The 19,509-nt window shown below is 41.3% G+C and overlaps 2 protein-coding genes across 5 annotated transcripts; both read right to left on the bottom strand.

Annotated features, from left to right (window-relative positions):
- Positions 1-143: 143 nt before the first annotated feature.
- Positions 144-6,664, bottom strand: fbxo22 (F-box protein 22). Its single transcript, XM_058089158.1, has 7 exons — positions 6,470-6,664; positions 6,123-6,255; positions 5,911-5,998; positions 4,786-4,884; positions 3,262-3,414; positions 2,886-3,051; positions 144-1,590 (listed from the first exon to the last, which is right to left on the bottom strand). The coding sequence occupies exons 1-7, from the start codon at positions 6,598-6,600 to the stop codon at positions 1,200-1,202; spliced, it is 1,161 nt and encodes a 386-aa protein (XP_057945141.1). The 5' UTR covers positions 6,601-6,664; the 3' UTR covers positions 144-1,199.
- A 434-nt stretch (positions 6,665-7,098) lies between these two features.
- Positions 7,099-14,722, bottom strand: LOC131139560 (tropomyosin alpha-1 chain-like). 4 transcript variants are annotated; one of them, XM_058089268.1, is made up of 9 exons: positions 14,444-14,720; positions 13,830-13,963; positions 13,178-13,295; positions 12,985-13,055; positions 11,907-11,982; positions 11,748-11,810; positions 11,469-11,538; positions 10,904-10,982; positions 10,404-10,624 (listed from the first exon to the last, which is right to left on the bottom strand). In XM_058089268.1, the coding sequence occupies exons 1-9, from the start codon at positions 14,573-14,575 to the stop codon at positions 10,621-10,623; spliced, it is 747 nt and encodes a 248-aa protein (XP_057945251.1). In that variant the 5' UTR covers positions 14,576-14,720; the 3' UTR covers positions 10,404-10,620. The 4 variants fall into 4 exon arrangements, with proteins under 4 accessions (XP_057945250.1, XP_057945252.1, XP_057945251.1 ...); XM_058089267.1 differs by lacking the exons at positions 10,404-10,624; positions 10,904-10,982 and adding an exon at positions 7,099-7,620 and having other exon boundaries at positions 14,444-14,719; XM_058089269.1 differs by lacking the exons at positions 10,404-10,624; positions 10,904-10,982 and adding an exon at positions 7,627-9,285.
- Between the last annotated feature and the right edge of the window lie 4,787 nt (positions 14,723-19,509).

Raw genomic sequence — 19,509 nt, 5'->3', positions numbered from 1 at the left:
GGTAGTTACATATGGGCAGCACCAATGTCTCAAATAGGGGTGGTTCAAGTTTGGCACATGAGCCACATGCCACCCAATTTTATGTTTTTTTATCCTGGCCCATCAGGCATTTATGAGCAGGCCTACAGCATTTTAGATTTAACTTTGTAGTTTGATTGCTTAATTGGTTCCACAAGATAGAACTCACTTAGTTTGTATGTTTCATGGACAAAAGAGATTTCTAAATTAAGCAAGGGCAGGTCCCTGCATTTTTCAGCAATTCTCCAGCATTTCTAGACAATTCAAGAGTTACAACTTGGGAATGGTTCAGGAAATGTTCTTTTCTGTTCCTTTGAGTTTAGTGTGGAAGAACATCTGACATCTGACCTTAGAAATTATTTTCTGGATGAATGGACACTGTCCAAATCATTCATTCATTTTCTACCGCTTTTTCCTCACAAGGGTCGCGGGGGGTGCTGGAGCCTATCCCAGCTGTCTTCAGGCGAGAGGCGGGGTACACCCTGGACTGGTCGCCAGCCAATCACAGGGCACATATAGACAAACAACCATTCACACTCACATTCATACCTATGGACAATTTGGAGTCGCCAATTAACCTAGCATGTTTTTGGAATGTGGGAGGAAACCGGAGTACCCGGAGAAAACCCACGCATGCACGGGGAGAACATGCAAACTCCATACAGAGATGGCCGAGGGTGGAATTGAACCCTGGTCTCCTAGCTGTGAGGTCTGCGCGCTAACCAGTAAACCGCCGTGCCGCACATCTGTCCAAATCATCTAAAAAAAATTCCCAGGACAGTGACAGATCCGTATTTTTTTTCCATTTTCTCTTGCTTTAGGTGTAACGGCCAGGTGTCCAAATACTTATGTCCATATAGTGTACCATTGTGACCGCTTTGACTTTGTGGCAGAAAATTGACATTCGTCATACATGAAGAAAAAGTGCCTTTTCCATAGGTTGGGTTAAACAAGGGGAAAGCAAAAACCCTTAGAATCGACCCAACATCTGCATGTGTGCAAATAATTTACACAAATTTTACAAAAGAGCTACAGTACATCATAGGAGGATGCTAAAGAGTATGGTGGATATTAACCTCAGTTTTAACAGGTGTGTGATACCACATGTTGTCGCTGAAGAGTTACCTCTGATGCCTTCCAGTAGGCATACGGTTGAATGTTTCCAGCTTTGCCTCCAACAGTCAACCCAAATGGACCAGCGTCATGACTGTGGTGTACTCATGCTGGAGACAGTCCGTGTCAGTGTCACACAGCGTGTAGTCGTCTTTAACAATGCGGTCGCAACCGATTTCACCGTTGCCAAACAGGCCAAAGAGAGGCACATTGGGGAAGACCTTTCGGAAGGCGTCGGCCTCCACGTTGCTCTGGTTGTAGTAATTCATGCCTCTCCCCACGCACGCAAACATGAACCCCAGCGTGTTCCTCTCGGGGATCTTGGCGGCCTTCAGCCTCCGGATGGTAGCTTCGGCCGTTTTGGGGTTGACGACATCCTGGTCCAGGAGCACCGACGCTCCCTGCACTTTGGGGCCACTCAGGGCCAGGCCCACCACGCCGCACACACCCTGGCTACAGCTATAGAGATAAGAAAAATAAGTGGGGGATATTGTTGGATGAATATTGTTGCAATGACATTGTCAGACATTAGTCAGTAGTACTGATACAGTATCCATAGAAACATGTATTTCCTCAAATAGTGGCCTCTGCTCTAATAGACGTGTGCCAATTCTAATCATCCATAAGCACCCCAACCTCAGTAAAAAAAAAAAAAAATGACTGATGCCACAGGAACATGACATCTGTAAAGCTGAAGTTTACTGTAGTGGTTCCCAAACTTTTTTTGCAGTGCCAATCCTTTTGGAGATGAAATTATTTTCAGCCCCTGGAGCTTCACCGTGATCTGGGTCGCAGGAAAGGGCATCCCAGAGGAGTCCCAATGTACGTTGTGTGTAGAACGGGTAGTCAAACCGCCGCTATGGTGAGGAGGGGTAGCGGGAATGTAAAAAAAAAAAACAGCAGAAGTAGCCACAGTTGAGGGAGAATGCGCTGCAGGAAATACACTTATACACTTCTATGCTAATAGCATAGAAAACAGCAGTGGTGTTCAATATGCTGCTATAAGATGGGATTTTAACATTACTTTTAAGAAAAGTGAAATTTAAAATTATACGACAATATATTGCAATATACTCATTATATTTCAGGCTGCACGGCGGTCGAGTGGTTAGCACGCAGGCCTCACAGCTCGGAGACCCGAGTTCAATTCCACCCCCGGCCATCTCTGTGTGGAGTTTGCATGTTCTCCCCGGTTTTTATCCAGGTACTCCGGTTTCCTCCCACATTCCAAAAACATGCTAGGTTAATTGGCGACTCCAAATTGTCCATAGATATGAACGTGAGTGTGAATGGTTGTTTGTCTATAAGTGCCTTGAAGACAGCTGGGATAGGCTCCAGCACCCCCGCGACCCTTGTGAGGATAAGCGGTAGAAAATGAATGAATAATTACATTTCTACTAGTTTACACTCTATGTGAGACCGGCCCCGCCTCCACCCATCGTGACAAAGAGCTGTATAACCGACAAAAGGGCTCACTCAATTCATGCCATTGTTCTGTGAAACAAGTGAACCCTCTTCCTGCATATTTGGAGGCAAAAGACAAGGACAACAGACACACATGCACATGTCATTAATTAATTAATCTATAATTGACCCAGGCCTGGTGCCTTTGAGAAATGTCACGTTTTAATCTCACAATATCTTGTGACACCCCTCCAATTTGCCACTATATGAGGAAATATAACAACATAGCACACGCAGATTAGGATTCTGCTAGGTTTCTTTTTTTAAATGTATGGCTTGTTCTGTCTTACCAGTATCTGCTGGGAGAGAAGACGCTTTCTACCAGTCCTCCTGTGATCAGAGCTTTGCTCTTAGCGAGAGGATCCAGTATTTGGTTAAGGAAGTGTGCCCCTCCAGATCGATATGCCTCATATACAAAGAGGAGGACCACTCGTAGCTCTGGGTTGTCTACTAGTCCTGAAGGCAAAAGAAAACCACCACATTTTAATACATAATTGATACATATATTCTCTCTTGAAACTGTTGTCATTTGTTTTAAGGGGGTGTAAAAACAAAATGAAAGAGCAATATATATGAGCCCTTGACAGTGACAGCTACTTGATTGATTAGAAAACTCTCATGTGCATTATTAAAATGCTACTATTCTGTAGGTATGTGTTCCCTCACCTGCTTCTTTCAAAGCGGTTGGTGAGAGGGTCTTCTTGCAAAAGTGAAATGGTTTGATGTGGACGCCCTCCATGCTGGGGAACATGATGGCAAAGCCGGCCTCCCCTTCCTGGTGCTCCTCTGGAGGCCTGGAGCCAGAGCCAGTGGGAGTCACTGCAAATACACACATACAAGTTTAGACATTGATATTATTAAATGACAAGGTGTCACTTAAGTTTTGATTTTAATGTAAATTGAAAGAGAATTGGACTTCTTCACAATATTTTATCCAAATTTAGTTGTTCCTAATATATATTTTTAACAACAGTATTGTTATTTAGACATTGTTTCTCAGTGTGAGCGCCTAGTGGCTGATAGTGGAACTGCAGCTATTTGAATTCAATAATGTGATGTGCTGAGCGGATGGAAATAGAACACACAGTTGTCAGTGTGATGCAAACAAGCACCATTATAAACACACTATGATACAATCAAAAGCATGATTACCTTTTCTGAAAGGCAAAACACACTGCTTTAGTATTGGACTGTGCAAATGTAACCAAATAGGGCGTCTGGTGTGGCTGTGACAAACTGCCTCATTCAACTCTATATTTTGCTGACATGAAAGATAATTCATATATTACAGAAAAACATTTCACACATGGGTGTCATTTCTCCCCAAGCTTCGACTCTCTGGATGAGGTGTTTTACAATACCCAGCAGTCCATAACCAACATGCATAAATAACTTGTACTCTAGGCTATAAGGAAACCTATTACATGTCAGCCCAGCCTTCATACATTGCCATACATAATCCAATCACAGATTTCCTCCAATTGAATTAGAGACACGGCGACCCCACGTTGACCCCACCCCCAACCCGCAATATCACCCAAATGAGTGTTATGGCAAAACAGCCAGGGACGCCATTAGGCCTGATCAACGACGGCAGCCTGACAAGCCATCATCCTTGCGAAGGAGAGCCTGCCTGATGGAGAGTCACTTCTCCGCAGGGTTGTGATTATGTAGAGAAATGGTGAGAGGGGAGCGACGCAGACGAGGTCATCTATCAGGAGAAGGAGGTGCCAGCCCTCCTCCTTTCTGACTCGGCACCAGCGGCGTGGATTAATGCCGAGCTGTCTGCTGGAAAGCGGACTATTCCTCTTCTGAAGTTGCCTGGAAGGCGTCTATTTATTCCAGCTAGGAATTTTACGTCCTTCTTTGCTGTTTAGTGCAGCGGAGACCTCAGCTCGTGTTTGCCAGGGAAACATACACTAGTTACATATAAGCTGTTTTTTTTGTAAAAAAAAAAAAAAAAAATAGGTATGGCGCCCAAAAAACTCGGCCTAGCAAAAAGTGACCGTCCCTTTTAGCTTACTTCAGTTTTACCATAGTTGTGAAGTTTTACAAAGAATAACATATTACATTTCATCTAAAAGCAGATCATACTGTTGTTTTTCTTTCTATGTAGCCTACCTAAGTAGTGAAAATGACCACAGACAACCTCTGATCTTATATGGAGGTAACAAGGGGAAGCATACTTACAGACGATGCCCGGTGTAGCAATGCCCATGACGTCACAATTTCGAGGAAAGAGTTGGAAGAGATCCTCAACTGTGCCTTGACTGTGGCGACTCCTCTTTGCTGTGGAAAAGTTGGGAAATGGGGAGAGGAAATGTTTGATCACATGATCGCTTCTCATGTAGAAGCAAAATAAACTACAACAACTGTGAATCAAACACATAATGTTTTTCATTGTAATCGTGTATTTCATTGTATTCAGCCCCGATAGGATTAAGCAAGCTTTTTTGTGATGTAGTAGCGTAAAATGCCTGTAGTAGCAAAAATGTGTAATGTTCTGAGGCTTATTTTTCTCAAAACCACTTCATTGGATTGTGAATTTGTTGTTGTTTGTGACCCCTTAATCTCAAAAAGCTCGGGATTTCCCAAAAATAAAGTTGCAAAAGTTGCAGTGTTTTTTTTTTAGATTTGTTGCAATAACATTTCTGAAGAAAGTGAAAGTTGCAATACATTATTGTGATTTTTCCCTCAGTGCAATCAAATTAGGGAAATTTGTTGAAGAATGAGAAATTAACATACAAGTAAATAGGCTTTATTCAACTACAAGAAAGTACACCGGTACTCTATTGCATGTAGTTGACACCTGCTTTCTTTGAGAACATTGAACGAATTGTTGTTGTTGATCTATAGCAGTGATTTTTGTTGGTGAATGAGAAATTATGAGATTATCATTATCACACATCAGCATCTGTCAACGTAAACAAGGAAGTGAGAATGTGGGTGGGCGATGCAGGGACACATTTGATTGTTTTGATTTATTTTGAGTGCTACTTAGGGACAAATCGATTGACAAAAAATGCAACGATTCGGCAAAATGTGCATGGAAGTTGCTGGGATTGGAGGGTTCGTAAGGGATTGGTTGAATTTGAGTGATTTGCAACACACAAATTCTGTCTGATTTATATAGAGCATATACTACATATACTTGTATATATCTTGTAAAATTGTCTTTTTACTCTACTTTATATACCTTTTGTTTTTTAAACTTGACTAATGCACTGAAAAGAGAAGCTCTCCAATTTCGTTGTACATCTTGTATAATGACAATAAAGGCCATTCCATCCATTCCATACTATATGGAATACAAACCCTTATTCTGTCTGTAGCAGGGTGATTGTCCATTGAAAGCCTCACAATCCACCATGGCGAGAACGTTTTTGGGCAGGAGAAATACTTTCTGTGAATATAATAACAGGTTGAATTAGTCCCCAATAAACCTGGGAGATTACGACAAAGAGAGGCATATATACATAATACTCCAGTACTCCATACTCCAGTGAGTGTGCGTGTAGCAAGTTTACCTCTACTTCTTCCGTCAGGACCTTACAGAGGGCGTGTCCCTCTGAGCCGGAGGGCCCACAGGCTGACACCCACGTCAACTGCTGCTGAGTTCTCAGCACTCTACGGGCACAGTTGCTCCATAGCCTGCACACGCTACGGGATAACACCACATTGTTAGCGTTAGCAATATTTTGAAAAATGTTTTAGCAACACGGTTCATGTTGTGACCAAATACCATATTTCAAATAATAAAAAAAACTAAAAATTATCACTGGTGGCGACAGTCACATGATAATCGCTATCAATTGCATAAACAAACATTACAGTCTGTCAAGTTTTCTAATTACCATGCAAACTTATCGCTTACCTGGCGATTTGAAGAAGCGATTTGGTGGGGACGAATGTAAGAATTCGCTCGACGACTTCCGCCACATTACTCAAAATGTAAGCCGCCTTGCTATCCTGGAAAGATACGTCCAAACCAAGATTATCCCCCATTTTCCCTCTCAAGTTGCGGATTTAGCAAAACAAGGCTGCCCTGCTCCGTGAGTCACATTCGACCCGGAAGCGATACTGAAGGAGGCGCAAATGACGTCACACCGCCCCTAGAGGCCAGGGGGTGCTATAACAATGAACGACGTTTTCAGCTGTGATCATAAACTAGTAGACCTAAAATATTACTTTGAGCTCATCTTTATGAAAAAAGCCACTTAAATGTTTATTACAAATTAATTCCTCTGTTGGGGATGATAATGTCTATCAACATGATGGATGTTTAGACCGAAAACAAAGATTGAAATATGTAATTCTGTTCAATTGTTCAGTCTATTTTTTCTAAGACAAAATATCAGTACAAGCTATATGGACTTCAATTACTGTGTGTCCCTTTTCACCAAGTGTGTTAGGACAAGTTGCATAAAGGATGGATGGATGTGCTAAACTTTCAAATCAAGCCACAGTTTAAAGCACTTGATGTAACAATTTAATGATCATAACATTTCCAAGATAAAATGACCAATACAAAGGAGGGGGGGGGGGGGCAACAAAAAAGTGAATACGCTGTGCAAATATTTCTTTGACATGGTTGGTGTTCATTCGGGGAAATGTGCTAATACAAAGTGAAAAAACATCAGTGTCCAATTGTTAACAATACCAGTTAAAGAAAGACAAACATGCTACTTAACAAAAATCCATAATAAAAATCCCTTTGTAACCTTGGCTTGTTTATGGATGATGATCATATGGACATATTGGTTCCCTGCAAAAAAAAGTGCTTATTCTCTCAACAAATAAAGACAATACAGTGAATGCTGCCAGTGTGCAGTGTGTAACAAAGTATGGTTTCATGAGGTCAGAGGAGACACATTTTGTGTACTGCAGCCATTGTGTGTCAGAGCCGGTCACATTGAGGGGGGGGGGGGGGGGTACAGCTGGGTCAAATGTTACAGATCTCCATTAGAGTCTCATCCAGCATCTGCTTTACTCTCTGGTTTTCTTCTTTTGCACGAGCGAGTTCATCTGTTAATATAGCATTGCAGCGTTAAGACACAGTGGGCACACACAAACAGGAAGCTCTAGTCAGGTTTATAAATAAGAGTTAGACAATATTGTTAGACAATTCATAGTGTGACTGTTAGGTGCTAGTATTGATTAAGCAGTCAAAAGTTTATATCCAGTACCTGGAGTTTCAAGTCAAAAGGAGAAGTTTTATGAGAAATGACTACATTATGCATATAAGACCCATATGTAGCCCAAGTTGAATGAGGCGGCTCTCAAGTCACATTTGCGCATCAATCTGGTGAATTTAAGGGGTGTCATACATTTGATTGACAGTTCCAACTCTGACTGCATGTTGCATTGCTGTCACAGACAGCTGATAGGTTGTCTTCTTGATAGTTTCAAAACGCACACTACTACTAACACCATATGGATAGCGTGAGCGCACTTGTCAAGCGACTGCCAGCATTGCTTTAGTGCTGGTTAGAATTAAAAATGCATACCCATCTTAGCACCAGAGCGTAATCACACAAAGTGAGTCTGATTTGGAACCAAATCCGATTTGGTTCCAAGTGTAGCTACACATGCTGCACCATATACAACTCACAAAAAGTTACGCATACAGGAATCCCTAGTTTATTGTTGTTAATCCAGACCCGATCGCCAAGTAGGTGTCCTTTATAAATGAAATATTTTTTAGTTATGACCTCGAAATCCTGTTTGCAATCTTCTAAATACAACTTTTAACATTATTACAGCCATCCAGAAATGAAAAAACACCCTCTACATTTGTATTACCAATATAGTAGATATAATCACAGAGAATAAGCCATTTAAGTCAGTTTACCTTGTAGGGAAGTAGAATCAGTGGCGGACAGGAAGTGAGGTCAGGGGTTAAGAGGTGAGTTAGTTTGTTGTGGCCATAGTCCACAGCAGTAACTCGAGCTATAATTATAATTATGATATTACTGCAATAAAAGCCTGTTCTGGTGATCGAGTGTCGTACTTGTCTCACCAAACAATTACTGACACCTAGTGGTCACTGTAGAATACTACATAGACAAGTTGAGCGATGGTCTTAATGGCTTATGTTGTATTTGTTTTAGTTTAGCCATTTTTACACTTGAAAATGTTTAATTTGGTCCAAAATACATACAATTAAATTTAAATATGCATATTTTGGATTTATAATAGGCCATGGTCAACCACAAAACAGCGATCATTTAATACATTTTTGAAAACCGCCATGTAGCGAGTGTTCAACTGTACAATGTTTAAACACTTGTTCTTTAACAAGCTCAACGAATATCCCTAAGTTTTTGTGAGTCGTACAGTTTGGACATGGTTCAGAACCATGAGAAGTTACTCCACTTCTCGCAAGTACTGTACAGATTCTAACAGACTGTTGTGCGACAGGCAGCTCTGATAACGGAAAAAATTGTCTGTCTGACCTTCCCTGCATGCATAAAGGCCATAAAAAGGATTGCTTTGCCTCCTACCGATTGACAGCATTGAGGGGTTGAAGATGCTCTTTGTAACAAAAGTCTGACGCAAATGTTTCGAAACTGGATTTGTGAAGACAGAAAACCAAAACAAGGGCCCGATCCCCAGTTCAGGCCTCATTTAAGGCTACCCGTAGTTCGTTGGTGAGGAGACGGTTTTTCTCAAGCTGCTTGTAAAGGTGGTCTTGACAGTCAGAAGGCAGGTAAGAGAAAGTGAAAGGAGACAAGTAGGTTATTAGTGCAGGAAGACAAAAGAAGTGACGTTAGTTTGCATTCGCGTGACTAAAGAAACAGGGCCAAGCTATTGAAGCTTAGTCAGTATGCATATATTAGTTCCTTTTAAACTAAATAAAAAGGACAGTAGGAGAAAAGCAACCTTCATGGAGCTGTCCAAAACTGACCTACTACTGCATTCTATGATACTTCTTTGGAATGCGAAGATGTACAAAAGTAATTTCACCTCAAAATGAGAGAGCCAGGAACCTTTGGAATACAAATACAAACCATTTGCTCGAATTCAAAAAAAAAAAATCATGCCACCGCCCGTGTTTAATAAAGTACAGTGGAACCTCTAAAGTTGCATACCCTGAAGGTTGTACAATTCAGAAGCTTTTGGAGAAAAAAAATACTTCTGAAGTTGCCTTCATGCAAAGTATTTCTTTTTGGGGTTTTTTACAGGCAGTTACATGATGTTAAAGCGAAGCCATATTCAAAACAGCATAACCATACACTGTCAATTGTTAGTTACGGTAGAATGTTTTGCTGCTTTGATGATTTACGCTGGTTAACTTCATTTTACACTTGAGTGAGAATGAAGAATGTTAAAAAAGGAGACCTGTGAGATACATTACGGCTGCTTGTACCCACGATCATGCCCTTTAAAGCTCATGACCATTAAAATATCACTTTTTAAAAATCCCTATGCAGTGAAGAAAGGTTTAATGATAGCAACAGTCTGAACCTGGATTATTTATATTCTATTCTATTGCAAAGTAGTTTACAAATCCTAGCTAACCAGAGGACAAGCATCCAGAACAGATGCAGATTGCTTTTCACCTCAAGAGGTTCCACTGTAAATGGAAGGAAAAAGCAGCGCCCAGCATCTCTGCTGTAACCAAATACAAGACCATAGTCCTCCCAAACAGAAAAAGGGAACAGCGAATGGGAGAGGAGCTTTGGAGTTTATTCAAAAGCTACTCGACAAAAATTAAAAACACAGAAAACAAAAGATGAAAAACAAAAAAGATGAGACAGATGAAAATGAGGTTTGCAGCTGAGAAAAAAGGGGAAAATGGGCTGACACAGATGGAAGAATGTTTATTTTACAACAAAGTAAATCGGCTCAAAAAGGTGTGCATGAGAGATGATGAGTGGTGACAGCAGCAGCAACAGCAGCGGAGGCCCAATGTACAGAAAGTGGCAGAAAGAGAGGACAGAAGACAGACAATTGGGGCAGCGCTGCGCTGGATAGAGGAGATGACAAGGTTCAACCAGCAGGTGGCCTCTGAGGTGTAAAAATTTAGCTGTTGGGAGGAGAAGGAGAAAAAAGGCGGTGAAAAAATAAAAGAATGGAAAACAGTTGGCATGCAGGAGAAAGGATGCAGATTAACTAATGGGAATGATGAGGCGATATGGATAATGGATATTCATTAAATGTTAGTGGAAACACACTTTGCTAACATCTATAGTGAGGCAGTATCAAACTCAAATCAGCCACAAGAGCTTTCTTTGTTAGCGTGTGGAAGGCAGTGTGGGGACTACTAAAAGAGCCACTGAGCGCACACACAAGCATGTTGAATTACATGGAAGTCATGTCGTTGAGGGCGTGGTCCAGCTCCTCGCTGATGGCCTTGTACTTCAGTTTCTGGGCGTACAACTCATCTATGGAGTGGCAATTATTTATGAAGTGACGGCAATGAATTGGAGGTAGGGGGTGGAGAGGGAGAAAATGGAAAGAAGTCAGAGAACAGATGTAAAAAAAATAAAATAAAATCAAGAAACTGAGGCATGAACCAGCACAGAAATAGGAAGGGCACACATGCAACAGCTGCTAAGGTTGTGTCAGATTCCTCAGGAGTCACAGAGAAAACGTCCTCACGTAAGCGCAACCATGCTGGCCTTGAACAGCCGCAGAATCATGGGAATGCCAGAGAGGAACGTCATGGCAGGATATGACCGCGCCAACTTTCTTACACGCAGTAAACACTTTCAAATGTGATGATCTGATGCTGTATAAAGTTCTCCTAATCATCTCGGATTAAAACAAAATCACTTGAGATTGGCACATGAATGGTGTAACATCTTTATATCCTGTGAAAAACACTTCATATACCTGATAAAATTAAGTAAATATAAAAAGATACATACCCTCCAAGTCATCAATGGTCTTCTCAAGCTTTGCGACTGATCTTTCAGCGAACTCAGCACGAGTCTCAGCCTACAAGAGTAAAAAAACTATTAGAAAGCTCAAAACAGAAGTAAAAGCACCAACAATATGTATAAATGTTTGGCTTTTATTTAGCCAGGTAATGTCAGCCCTTTGAAGGAACCAAATACTGAGGCAGAACCATAAGATTTCTTCAGCAAAAAAAAAGACATTGACCATAATGGGAAAAGATCAAATGAATCAAATCGGTGCCAACCTACCTCCTTCAGCTTGTCTGTAAGAACCTTGATCTCTTCCTCGTACTTGTCCTCCTTCTGTGAGTACTGTGGTGTCACAAGCAAAAAAAGAGGTGTCAGAACATTGCAAACAAAGTTCATTCTTTAATTGATAAATGTCACTTTTTTTCGCGTTGGGCTTACTTTCTCTGCCTGAGCCTCCAGAGACTTCAGGTTGTTCTGTACAGTCTTCAGCTCCTCCTCAAGCTCAGAGCATTTGCTGGAGGTTACAAGTTTTGGTTAGAAAAAAAGTAGGGATGTTCCCATCCAATCTTCAGGATGGGGATCAGGAACCGATCGGCTGCATTTTTGAAGATCAGATAATATAGGCTCCTGCCACGTTCAGGACTCTGGGCAACACACCAACATGCTAGGTGCCGTAATGCGCCAAAAAGCTGGTTGCCACTTCACTCCTGCATACCGTGGTTAGCTACAGCCGTAGTTGCCCCTCACTGTGCCTGGACTGCTGTGTCATGGTGCGGTGATCTCAAATGGGAAGTGTCACTAACCGCTGGTTGTGAATACTAAAGGCCATCAATAAATTACTACTGCATTGTAGAGAGTGTCGCCTAGCGGATGAGGATTCACATAATGTTAAAGAAGGCACATTTGTTATAATTATTATTATCACGCCATTTGCCTCCTCCATGTACGCCCGTCAAGTGACCTCAACAAACACGACACTTCTGGCCGTCAAAATAACATTTTTTTTAAAGCCATATATCTTTATATATCTATACATCTATAATCAGCTCAAATAATTAGTCCAACCCCAAATGTATTTTGTACACCCATTTTTGTCTTTTATTAGTCGAGGGACCTGATTCACAGAGGTGTGTTAAAAATATATATATATGTTCATGTTGTGTAATAAAAAAATAAATTCAGCAATGCTTTGATTGGATCAGATTGGCATGACAATAAAAAAAATCTGATCAGAAGCCAAAAATGTGAATTGGGACATCCCTACAAAAAAAGATAGGTAGGGCAGTGAGGGTATTGTGGTTAGCGTTCGTGACTTTGGCGCGGACGCCTCAGGTTTGAATCTCCACTAGTAAGCATCATCTGTATCCGTCAGGAAGGGCATCCGGAATTTAAAAGGCTCAAGCCAAAAATCAGTATGCGGATCAAAAAGATCTGCTGTGGCGACTCCGTGATCAGGAAAAAGCAAAAACAAACAAACAAACAGGGCAGTGAGGGCACATATTGAGGCGATTCTTACCTCTCAGACAGCTCAGCACGCTCCTCTGTACGTTCCAAATCGCTCTCAATGATCACAAGCTTACGGGCCACCTGAAGTCAAATTAAAGAAGTTGGAATACCTAAAAGTCCTTCTTATGGCCCCTCAAAAGGAGAGGCCTTCAGCATCACCTGTCACATGAAAAAAAAGTGGCTTCAAGAGCTGAGAGACTTGCCTCCTCGTATTTGCGGTCAGCTTCCTCAGCAATGTGTTTGGCCTCCTTCAACTGGATCTCCTGCAGCTCCATCTTCTCCTCATCCTTCATCGCCCTGTTCTCAATGACCTTCATGCCTCTGAAGGAAACAGAATTTAGCGTTAATGCATTGTTTCATCAAGTTGTGTCCCTTCAACCTGAAGAGGAATGAGTGGACAGATACTATATATTATATTATGATGCTAAAACACTTCCAGAATTACACTGATATTGATCTTTGTGTCAGTAACTGCTAAACTACTAAAATAGTCAATAATATAGCAGCTGCTATCACGACTTGGCATATTCCACTATGCAATACAACCTGCGGCCAGGCGGGGCAGCACTGAGGAGAGATGCTGGGAGTGGTCCTCCTGCAGCTTTTGCTGTGGTCAAAGTAAATGTACTGTAGTTCTTAGGTGCACCAGTGTAAGTAGCGCCTAGCGGTATAGTTAAATATGTTGTATGTTTGTACCTAAACACTTTTTGCTTTATAACTCCATCACTACATCTGGCTCTGAATATACACCTCACGTTTATGTTGGATGGACTTCCAGACTGTTGATGTTATCTGTGCCAAGCCAATACTTGGGTATATAAGAAATAATGGTGGGCTGCTGCAGTGTTTCCCCACCTCTCGCTCTCATCAGCAGCCTTCTCAGCCTCCTCCAGCTTGGTCAGAGCTGTGGCCAGACGCTCCTGAGCACGATCCAACTCCTCCTCAACGAGCTGGATACGTCTGTTCAGGGAAGCGACATCACCCTCAGCCTGGGAAAGCACAACAAAGTCAGTCAGGTTTTTCTGCAAAACAGCTGGTAAAAACAGCCTCCAAACATATCTTGGGCTGGGCTGGGAACAGGGCGGGGTGAGGGATGCAGCAAATGAGGACAAGCACAGGGTTGTTGTTTTAGGACACTTTGGGCTGAATTATTTGAAATGAAATGCCAAGCTGTGATTAAGTCTAGCCTATGGAGAAGAAACATGGCAGCTATATGCTAATTGGAGGTGCTTGTGTAGCTTGAGCACAGGGATGAAACTGCTGGAAAGCTAGCTTACTTCACTCACACACATACACAGCGTGTTTTAAGACAACCAGGGGACTCGTTTCCCCGACTACTTTTGTCTGAGTGTATTTGAGCATGAAATGCTGCTGTCTGGGCCTAGCAGCCACGCTTTTTGACCAGATTTACGCCTAATGCCGTCGGCAGCCTACAGACTAATTGCCTTAAATCATTAGCATCGGCTTACTGCTTCCCTCGCGCTCCTCTCCAGGTTGAGTTCCCGCTGGAGTAAGGCTGCCCGTTCCTCCGCCGCATCCGCCTGCTCTTGTAACGACTTGATTTTCTTCTTGACCGCTTCCAGGGAGCTTCCACCGGCCATTATTATTGTTGTTTCCCACGTTAGTGTCTCGGCTAAGCTAGTTCGTTTCCCTCAAAAGAGACACACAAGCAGGAGCACACTTGGCGAGATGCGGCTCTTTGATCCCTGCCCCCACCGCACTTTAATCAAGTCCTGATGAGGATTGGGACGTGCCACCCAACCCGGAAGTGACTCGCTTCTCACGGAAATCATTTAGTTTATGAACTTGGTGTAAAAATATATTTTTATTGTATATTTTCATTATCTGCAACGATTATTAATGACAATTTTAAATGCTGTGACAAACGTAGGGGGACTTAATTAATGAGCGATTAATGAGGGCACCCCCTACTGGTAAATTGAGCTAACCCAAAAATAGCTTCAAACATCATTGATTCAACAGTGTAAACAAGGAAGTTATTATACGACACATTAGTAATATTTCAACCAAATACTGGCTACAAATATATTATTATTATCATTATAACCAAAAACATTTACAATGCTGCTCAGGTTACAAATATATACTCTATGTTTAAATAAAATGCTGAATATATTTGTATTTTCTGTTTATTACTACAAAACATGCATCCAGAGAACGACACTACCTTATTATCATTACAAGATATCGAGATGCATTCAGGGACACTTTGAGCATCACAAAAACGGCTTTGGAATGGGCGCGTGTGTAATAAACAGGAAGATTAAAGAAAAAAAACACGAAGTGGATATTATCATCGCTCACTTCCCAACTCTTCATTCAGATGTAGAATTTGCTACATTTAAGTATGCTGGAAAATACACTGAAAACTTACACATGTGCATCTTGGATCCACTTACATAAGGTGGATAGCTTAAAGTTACTTTAAATTACGTGATGTCTTTTAAAGTAACCCTAATAACACGGTTTAACATGTGATTGAAATGTTCTGCTACTATTACTTTAAGAGATTATTGTTTTAGACTTGTATGGAATCATTTAGCTTGATTGACATAATCAGTTCATTTGGAGCGGGTATGCTGGAGCCTACTCCAGCTGTCTTTGGGCGAGAGGCGTGGTGGACCCTGGACTGGTCGCCATCCAATCACAGGGCATATAAACAGACACATTCATATACATATTCAGTCAATTTGGAATCGCCAATTAAGCTAACACGTTAGCATGTTTTTAGGAGGTTTTGTGTGGCCTACATGCTAACCACTCATACACCGTGCTGTGCATATAAAATAGGCATATTTCAGTCATAGTTGCTGCTGATTAATCATGCCCTACTAATACAGATAATTAATTGGTCATTCAAAGTAGGGTATAATTGCGACAACTTGTGCCAACTGGTGTTGTCAAGGATCCTAGAGGTCAAACACGCTTGTAAAAGTGCTTCGTTGTAACCCTACACTTGTCCACATTTTGGTGCCACCACCTGTGGTATCCTCAAGGAAGGCAGCAGGCTGCGACCTTGCCATACAGAGGGCACGCACTAAATATAGCTTTGTACCTTTGTACTTTAAGGTTTTTATCATCGTCATTTAGGCAGGAATGTTACTGTTACAGAGGTACCCAAATGTTAAGATTTAAGATGACTCAAATAGGCAGCTAAAGCAGAATCTCTAAACCAGGGGTCTCAAATGTGGCCCGCAGGACACTAGTTTGAGGCCCCCGCCTTGATATGAAAGTTTAATGTTAGTGCTGCCCGTGCAAGTTTGATATGGATGCTGTATGGTATCATGTACCCACAAAAAATTATTACGTTTGATTAATGTTCATGTTAAAGGTTAAATAACTGTTAATAGTTATCCTCCCTATCCGTGTGGAAGTGGTAAGTTTTTGGCTATTTAAGTTTAAAGGAAATAACTTGAAGGCTACCGTTTAGGTTACTAGCTCTCTAGTTTGCGAGTTAGTATGTGTCTCAAGACCCTGCAGTTGCGCAATATGTTGTAAATAAAAAAAGTATAAATGTGACTATAGTCGTGTTTTGTCATGTCTACAGGGCTCTAATAATGCTTTGCTCATTTTAATCTGAAAAAAATAATTTGTCTACCCACCAACTATATGTGGTTTCTTAAGTTTTTATTATTTGCCGTTTTATTATTATTATTATTATTATATTTATTTATTACTGATTGATTGATTTTCTTTATTCTTGATTTGTTTATTTATTTTTCATCTTATTTTGTGCAGAAAAATAAAAATTAAGATATTTGATAACAGTGAAATGTTTTATCGGAGCTTTTATTGTAGAAAATCGGAACCAAAGCACTGAAAAAGTTTGTATATTTTTCTGTTAATAAATGCGTTTTTTTTTTTTTGGAAAACCTGATGCAGCCCAGCCTTGCCCAGACCCTAGCTCCAGTGGCCCCCAGGTAAATTGAGTTTGAGACCCCTGCTTTAAACTCACATCTGTGGCTTTCTTCTCAGCCAGCTCCAGTTTCTCCTGGGCATCCTTCAGGGCTTCGGAGTACTTGTCCAACTCATCCTCAGTCGCCTTCAGCTTCTTCTGCAGTGCCACCAAGTCATCCTCAAGCTGGGGCACAGAGGAAGAAGATATTTATATTAAATAAATATAGTAGCTTAACTAACTAATACTTTGAAACATAACATATCTGTTATTATGAATGAATCCCAAACCTGTTTGCTCCTGTCCTCAGCTGCCTTCTTGTCTGACTCAGCCTGCTCCGCTCTGTCCAAGGCGTTCTCCTTGTCCAGCTTGAGCATCTGCATCTTCTTCTTGATGGCATCCATGGCTGCTTAAGTGTCGGTGCTTTTGCGTGTATAAAACAAAAAGAAACTCAACTGAAGGACCCTCAAGTTGGAGCGTCTGAACCACAGTGAACGCCAAGCTGGAGTGCCGGCTCGCTCGGGCTGTAGTGAGTGAAATAAGTTTTGGCCGGGCCAGTTACTGGACACCTAATACTTTTTTGGACAAGACCACAGCTGCTTGCCAAAGCGGGAGCCCCTATTTTCTGAGAAAGTCTTCACTGATTCGCTCGGGCTGAGACATTTGAGCACTTGTGTGACCTTACATGTGAAATTTACGTCAGTAGCGGAAGCCCCCACCAACACGACAACACACACTCATTCCCTCCTTGCACCGCCAACACGTCCATGCAGGAAAGTGTGAAAGGTGTCCTCTCATATGCTCATTATAATTATCGACTACTATGAAACTATTGACAACAAAATGACATCTGTGACTGTTTTTTACACCAGAAAATACTAAAATAAAATAAAAATAAAAGCATGCTACATGTATTTATTATTGTATTGCTAGAAAATACACTCAATGACATTTTACACCTACATCATCTACCATGGTGCCTCCTTCCTGATTTATTATTATTTTGCATTTTATATCAAACAAATGTTAGTATATAGTATATGTTAGTCAATGACACACACAAAATGCAAAATATTTTATTATTAAGGGAGAAACAAAAATGAGTTAAGGTCAATGTTGATGACTCCACCATAGGAAAGACAAAAACGGGCTGCATGGCAAAATTCCAAGACAAAAAAAACACAGCTGAAGAAAAAAATAACATCAACTCATTGCGATTTTACCAGAAATACTCTGAGGTCTGAACTCTTTGGAAGATGTGTGTCCAATTACATCTGGTATAAACGTAACAGAGAAATACCAACATTAAAATATAGTGGTGGTAGTGTGATGGTCTGGGGCTGTTTTGCTGCTTCAGGACATGGAAGACGAAATGGAAGCATGAATTCTGCTATCTAGGAGAACGTCTGGTCTCAAGTTGTCCTGCAGCAGGACAATGAAAATTTAACAAACAAAAGACAAACAAAATGAAAACATTGGGTGTGGCCTGGTAAAGTCCTGATTTAAATATTATTAAGATACTGTGGCATGACCTTAAAGGGACATTTCGGTGACTTAATTTGGTGCCCTAAATCCAGTTCTGGTCAGATGTCGGTGATGAAGAACGAAGTTCCAGGTAATGGCTGGGGTTTCACAACTCAAGAGTTTGGCTTCTCAAAACAATATGCGTTCAAAAGTGTAATACATTCGCATCACATAGGTGCCTCCTCAAAACAATCAGACCTCATGTATCAAACATGTAAAAATAATAACCACCAATGATCCATCAATGATAAAATCATAGAAACGGGTATCAGGTCAGGATGGCCGAGCGGTCTAAGGTTCAGGTCGTGGGTTCGAATCCCACTTCTGTCAGCAAGAGTTATTACAAATTTCCCCACTGAGGGACGAATAAAGGCATATCTTAATCATAATCACTATAATGGAAAGAACACAATCACAATAAAAACAACACTGAGAGTATCAATCAAAAGTATTAACCTGACAGTTTTTTATTAAATATCATTAGCTTGTCAGTAGAAATAATAATAATAATAATACCGTCTAAAATGTCCCAGCATCCCAAGCATGTGAGCTATTCATCCAAAGCAAATCTACCTGATTAAATAAGCCCCTGTGGAAGTTACCCCCCCCTCTTTTGGGGGGGTGTCATATTAACTTGCGGTGCTTGTTTGTGTTCCAGGGATCATTTGGGAAGCTCCCGACTGGCATACTTTAACATCCCCGCCACTATCGGATGAGCTTCGGTGTCCCATGGAGGAAGATCATCAAGCTTGTTGGAGAGTTATAGCCTTCGTGATGCGGCCACCAGTGGATCCAGTGGCTTTAGGCTTTTCAACAGCAGCCCCCCCTCTCTAAGCCCCCTCACCTCTCTTTGGGCCCCTTGGATAGTTCACAGGGTCACTGGCGGTGTTGCAGCTGTCACACACACACGCATTCAGTAATAATAGCTTACTGTTCACTACTTGTCTGTAAATATTAATATATACTAATATACTAATAGGTGAGTTAGGATATATGCTGTTGATGATCAGCTTGGTCTAAGTGTGTGTTGTGTTGGATCCGTACTGTATTTTGGGGATCTGACTTCTTGGAACGCACCTGCTTGATTTCGTCCAT

This window comes from Doryrhamphus excisus, chromosome 12 (assembly GCF_030265055.1).
Source record: "Doryrhamphus excisus isolate RoL2022-K1 chromosome 12, RoL_Dexc_1.0, whole genome shotgun sequence".
NCBI classification, from domain to species: Eukaryota; Metazoa; Chordata; class Actinopteri; order Syngnathiformes; family Syngnathidae; genus Doryrhamphus; species Doryrhamphus excisus.
The sequence above is the reverse complement of the archived record's forward strand: the minus strand, read 5'-3'. Positions and strand labels throughout refer to the sequence as shown.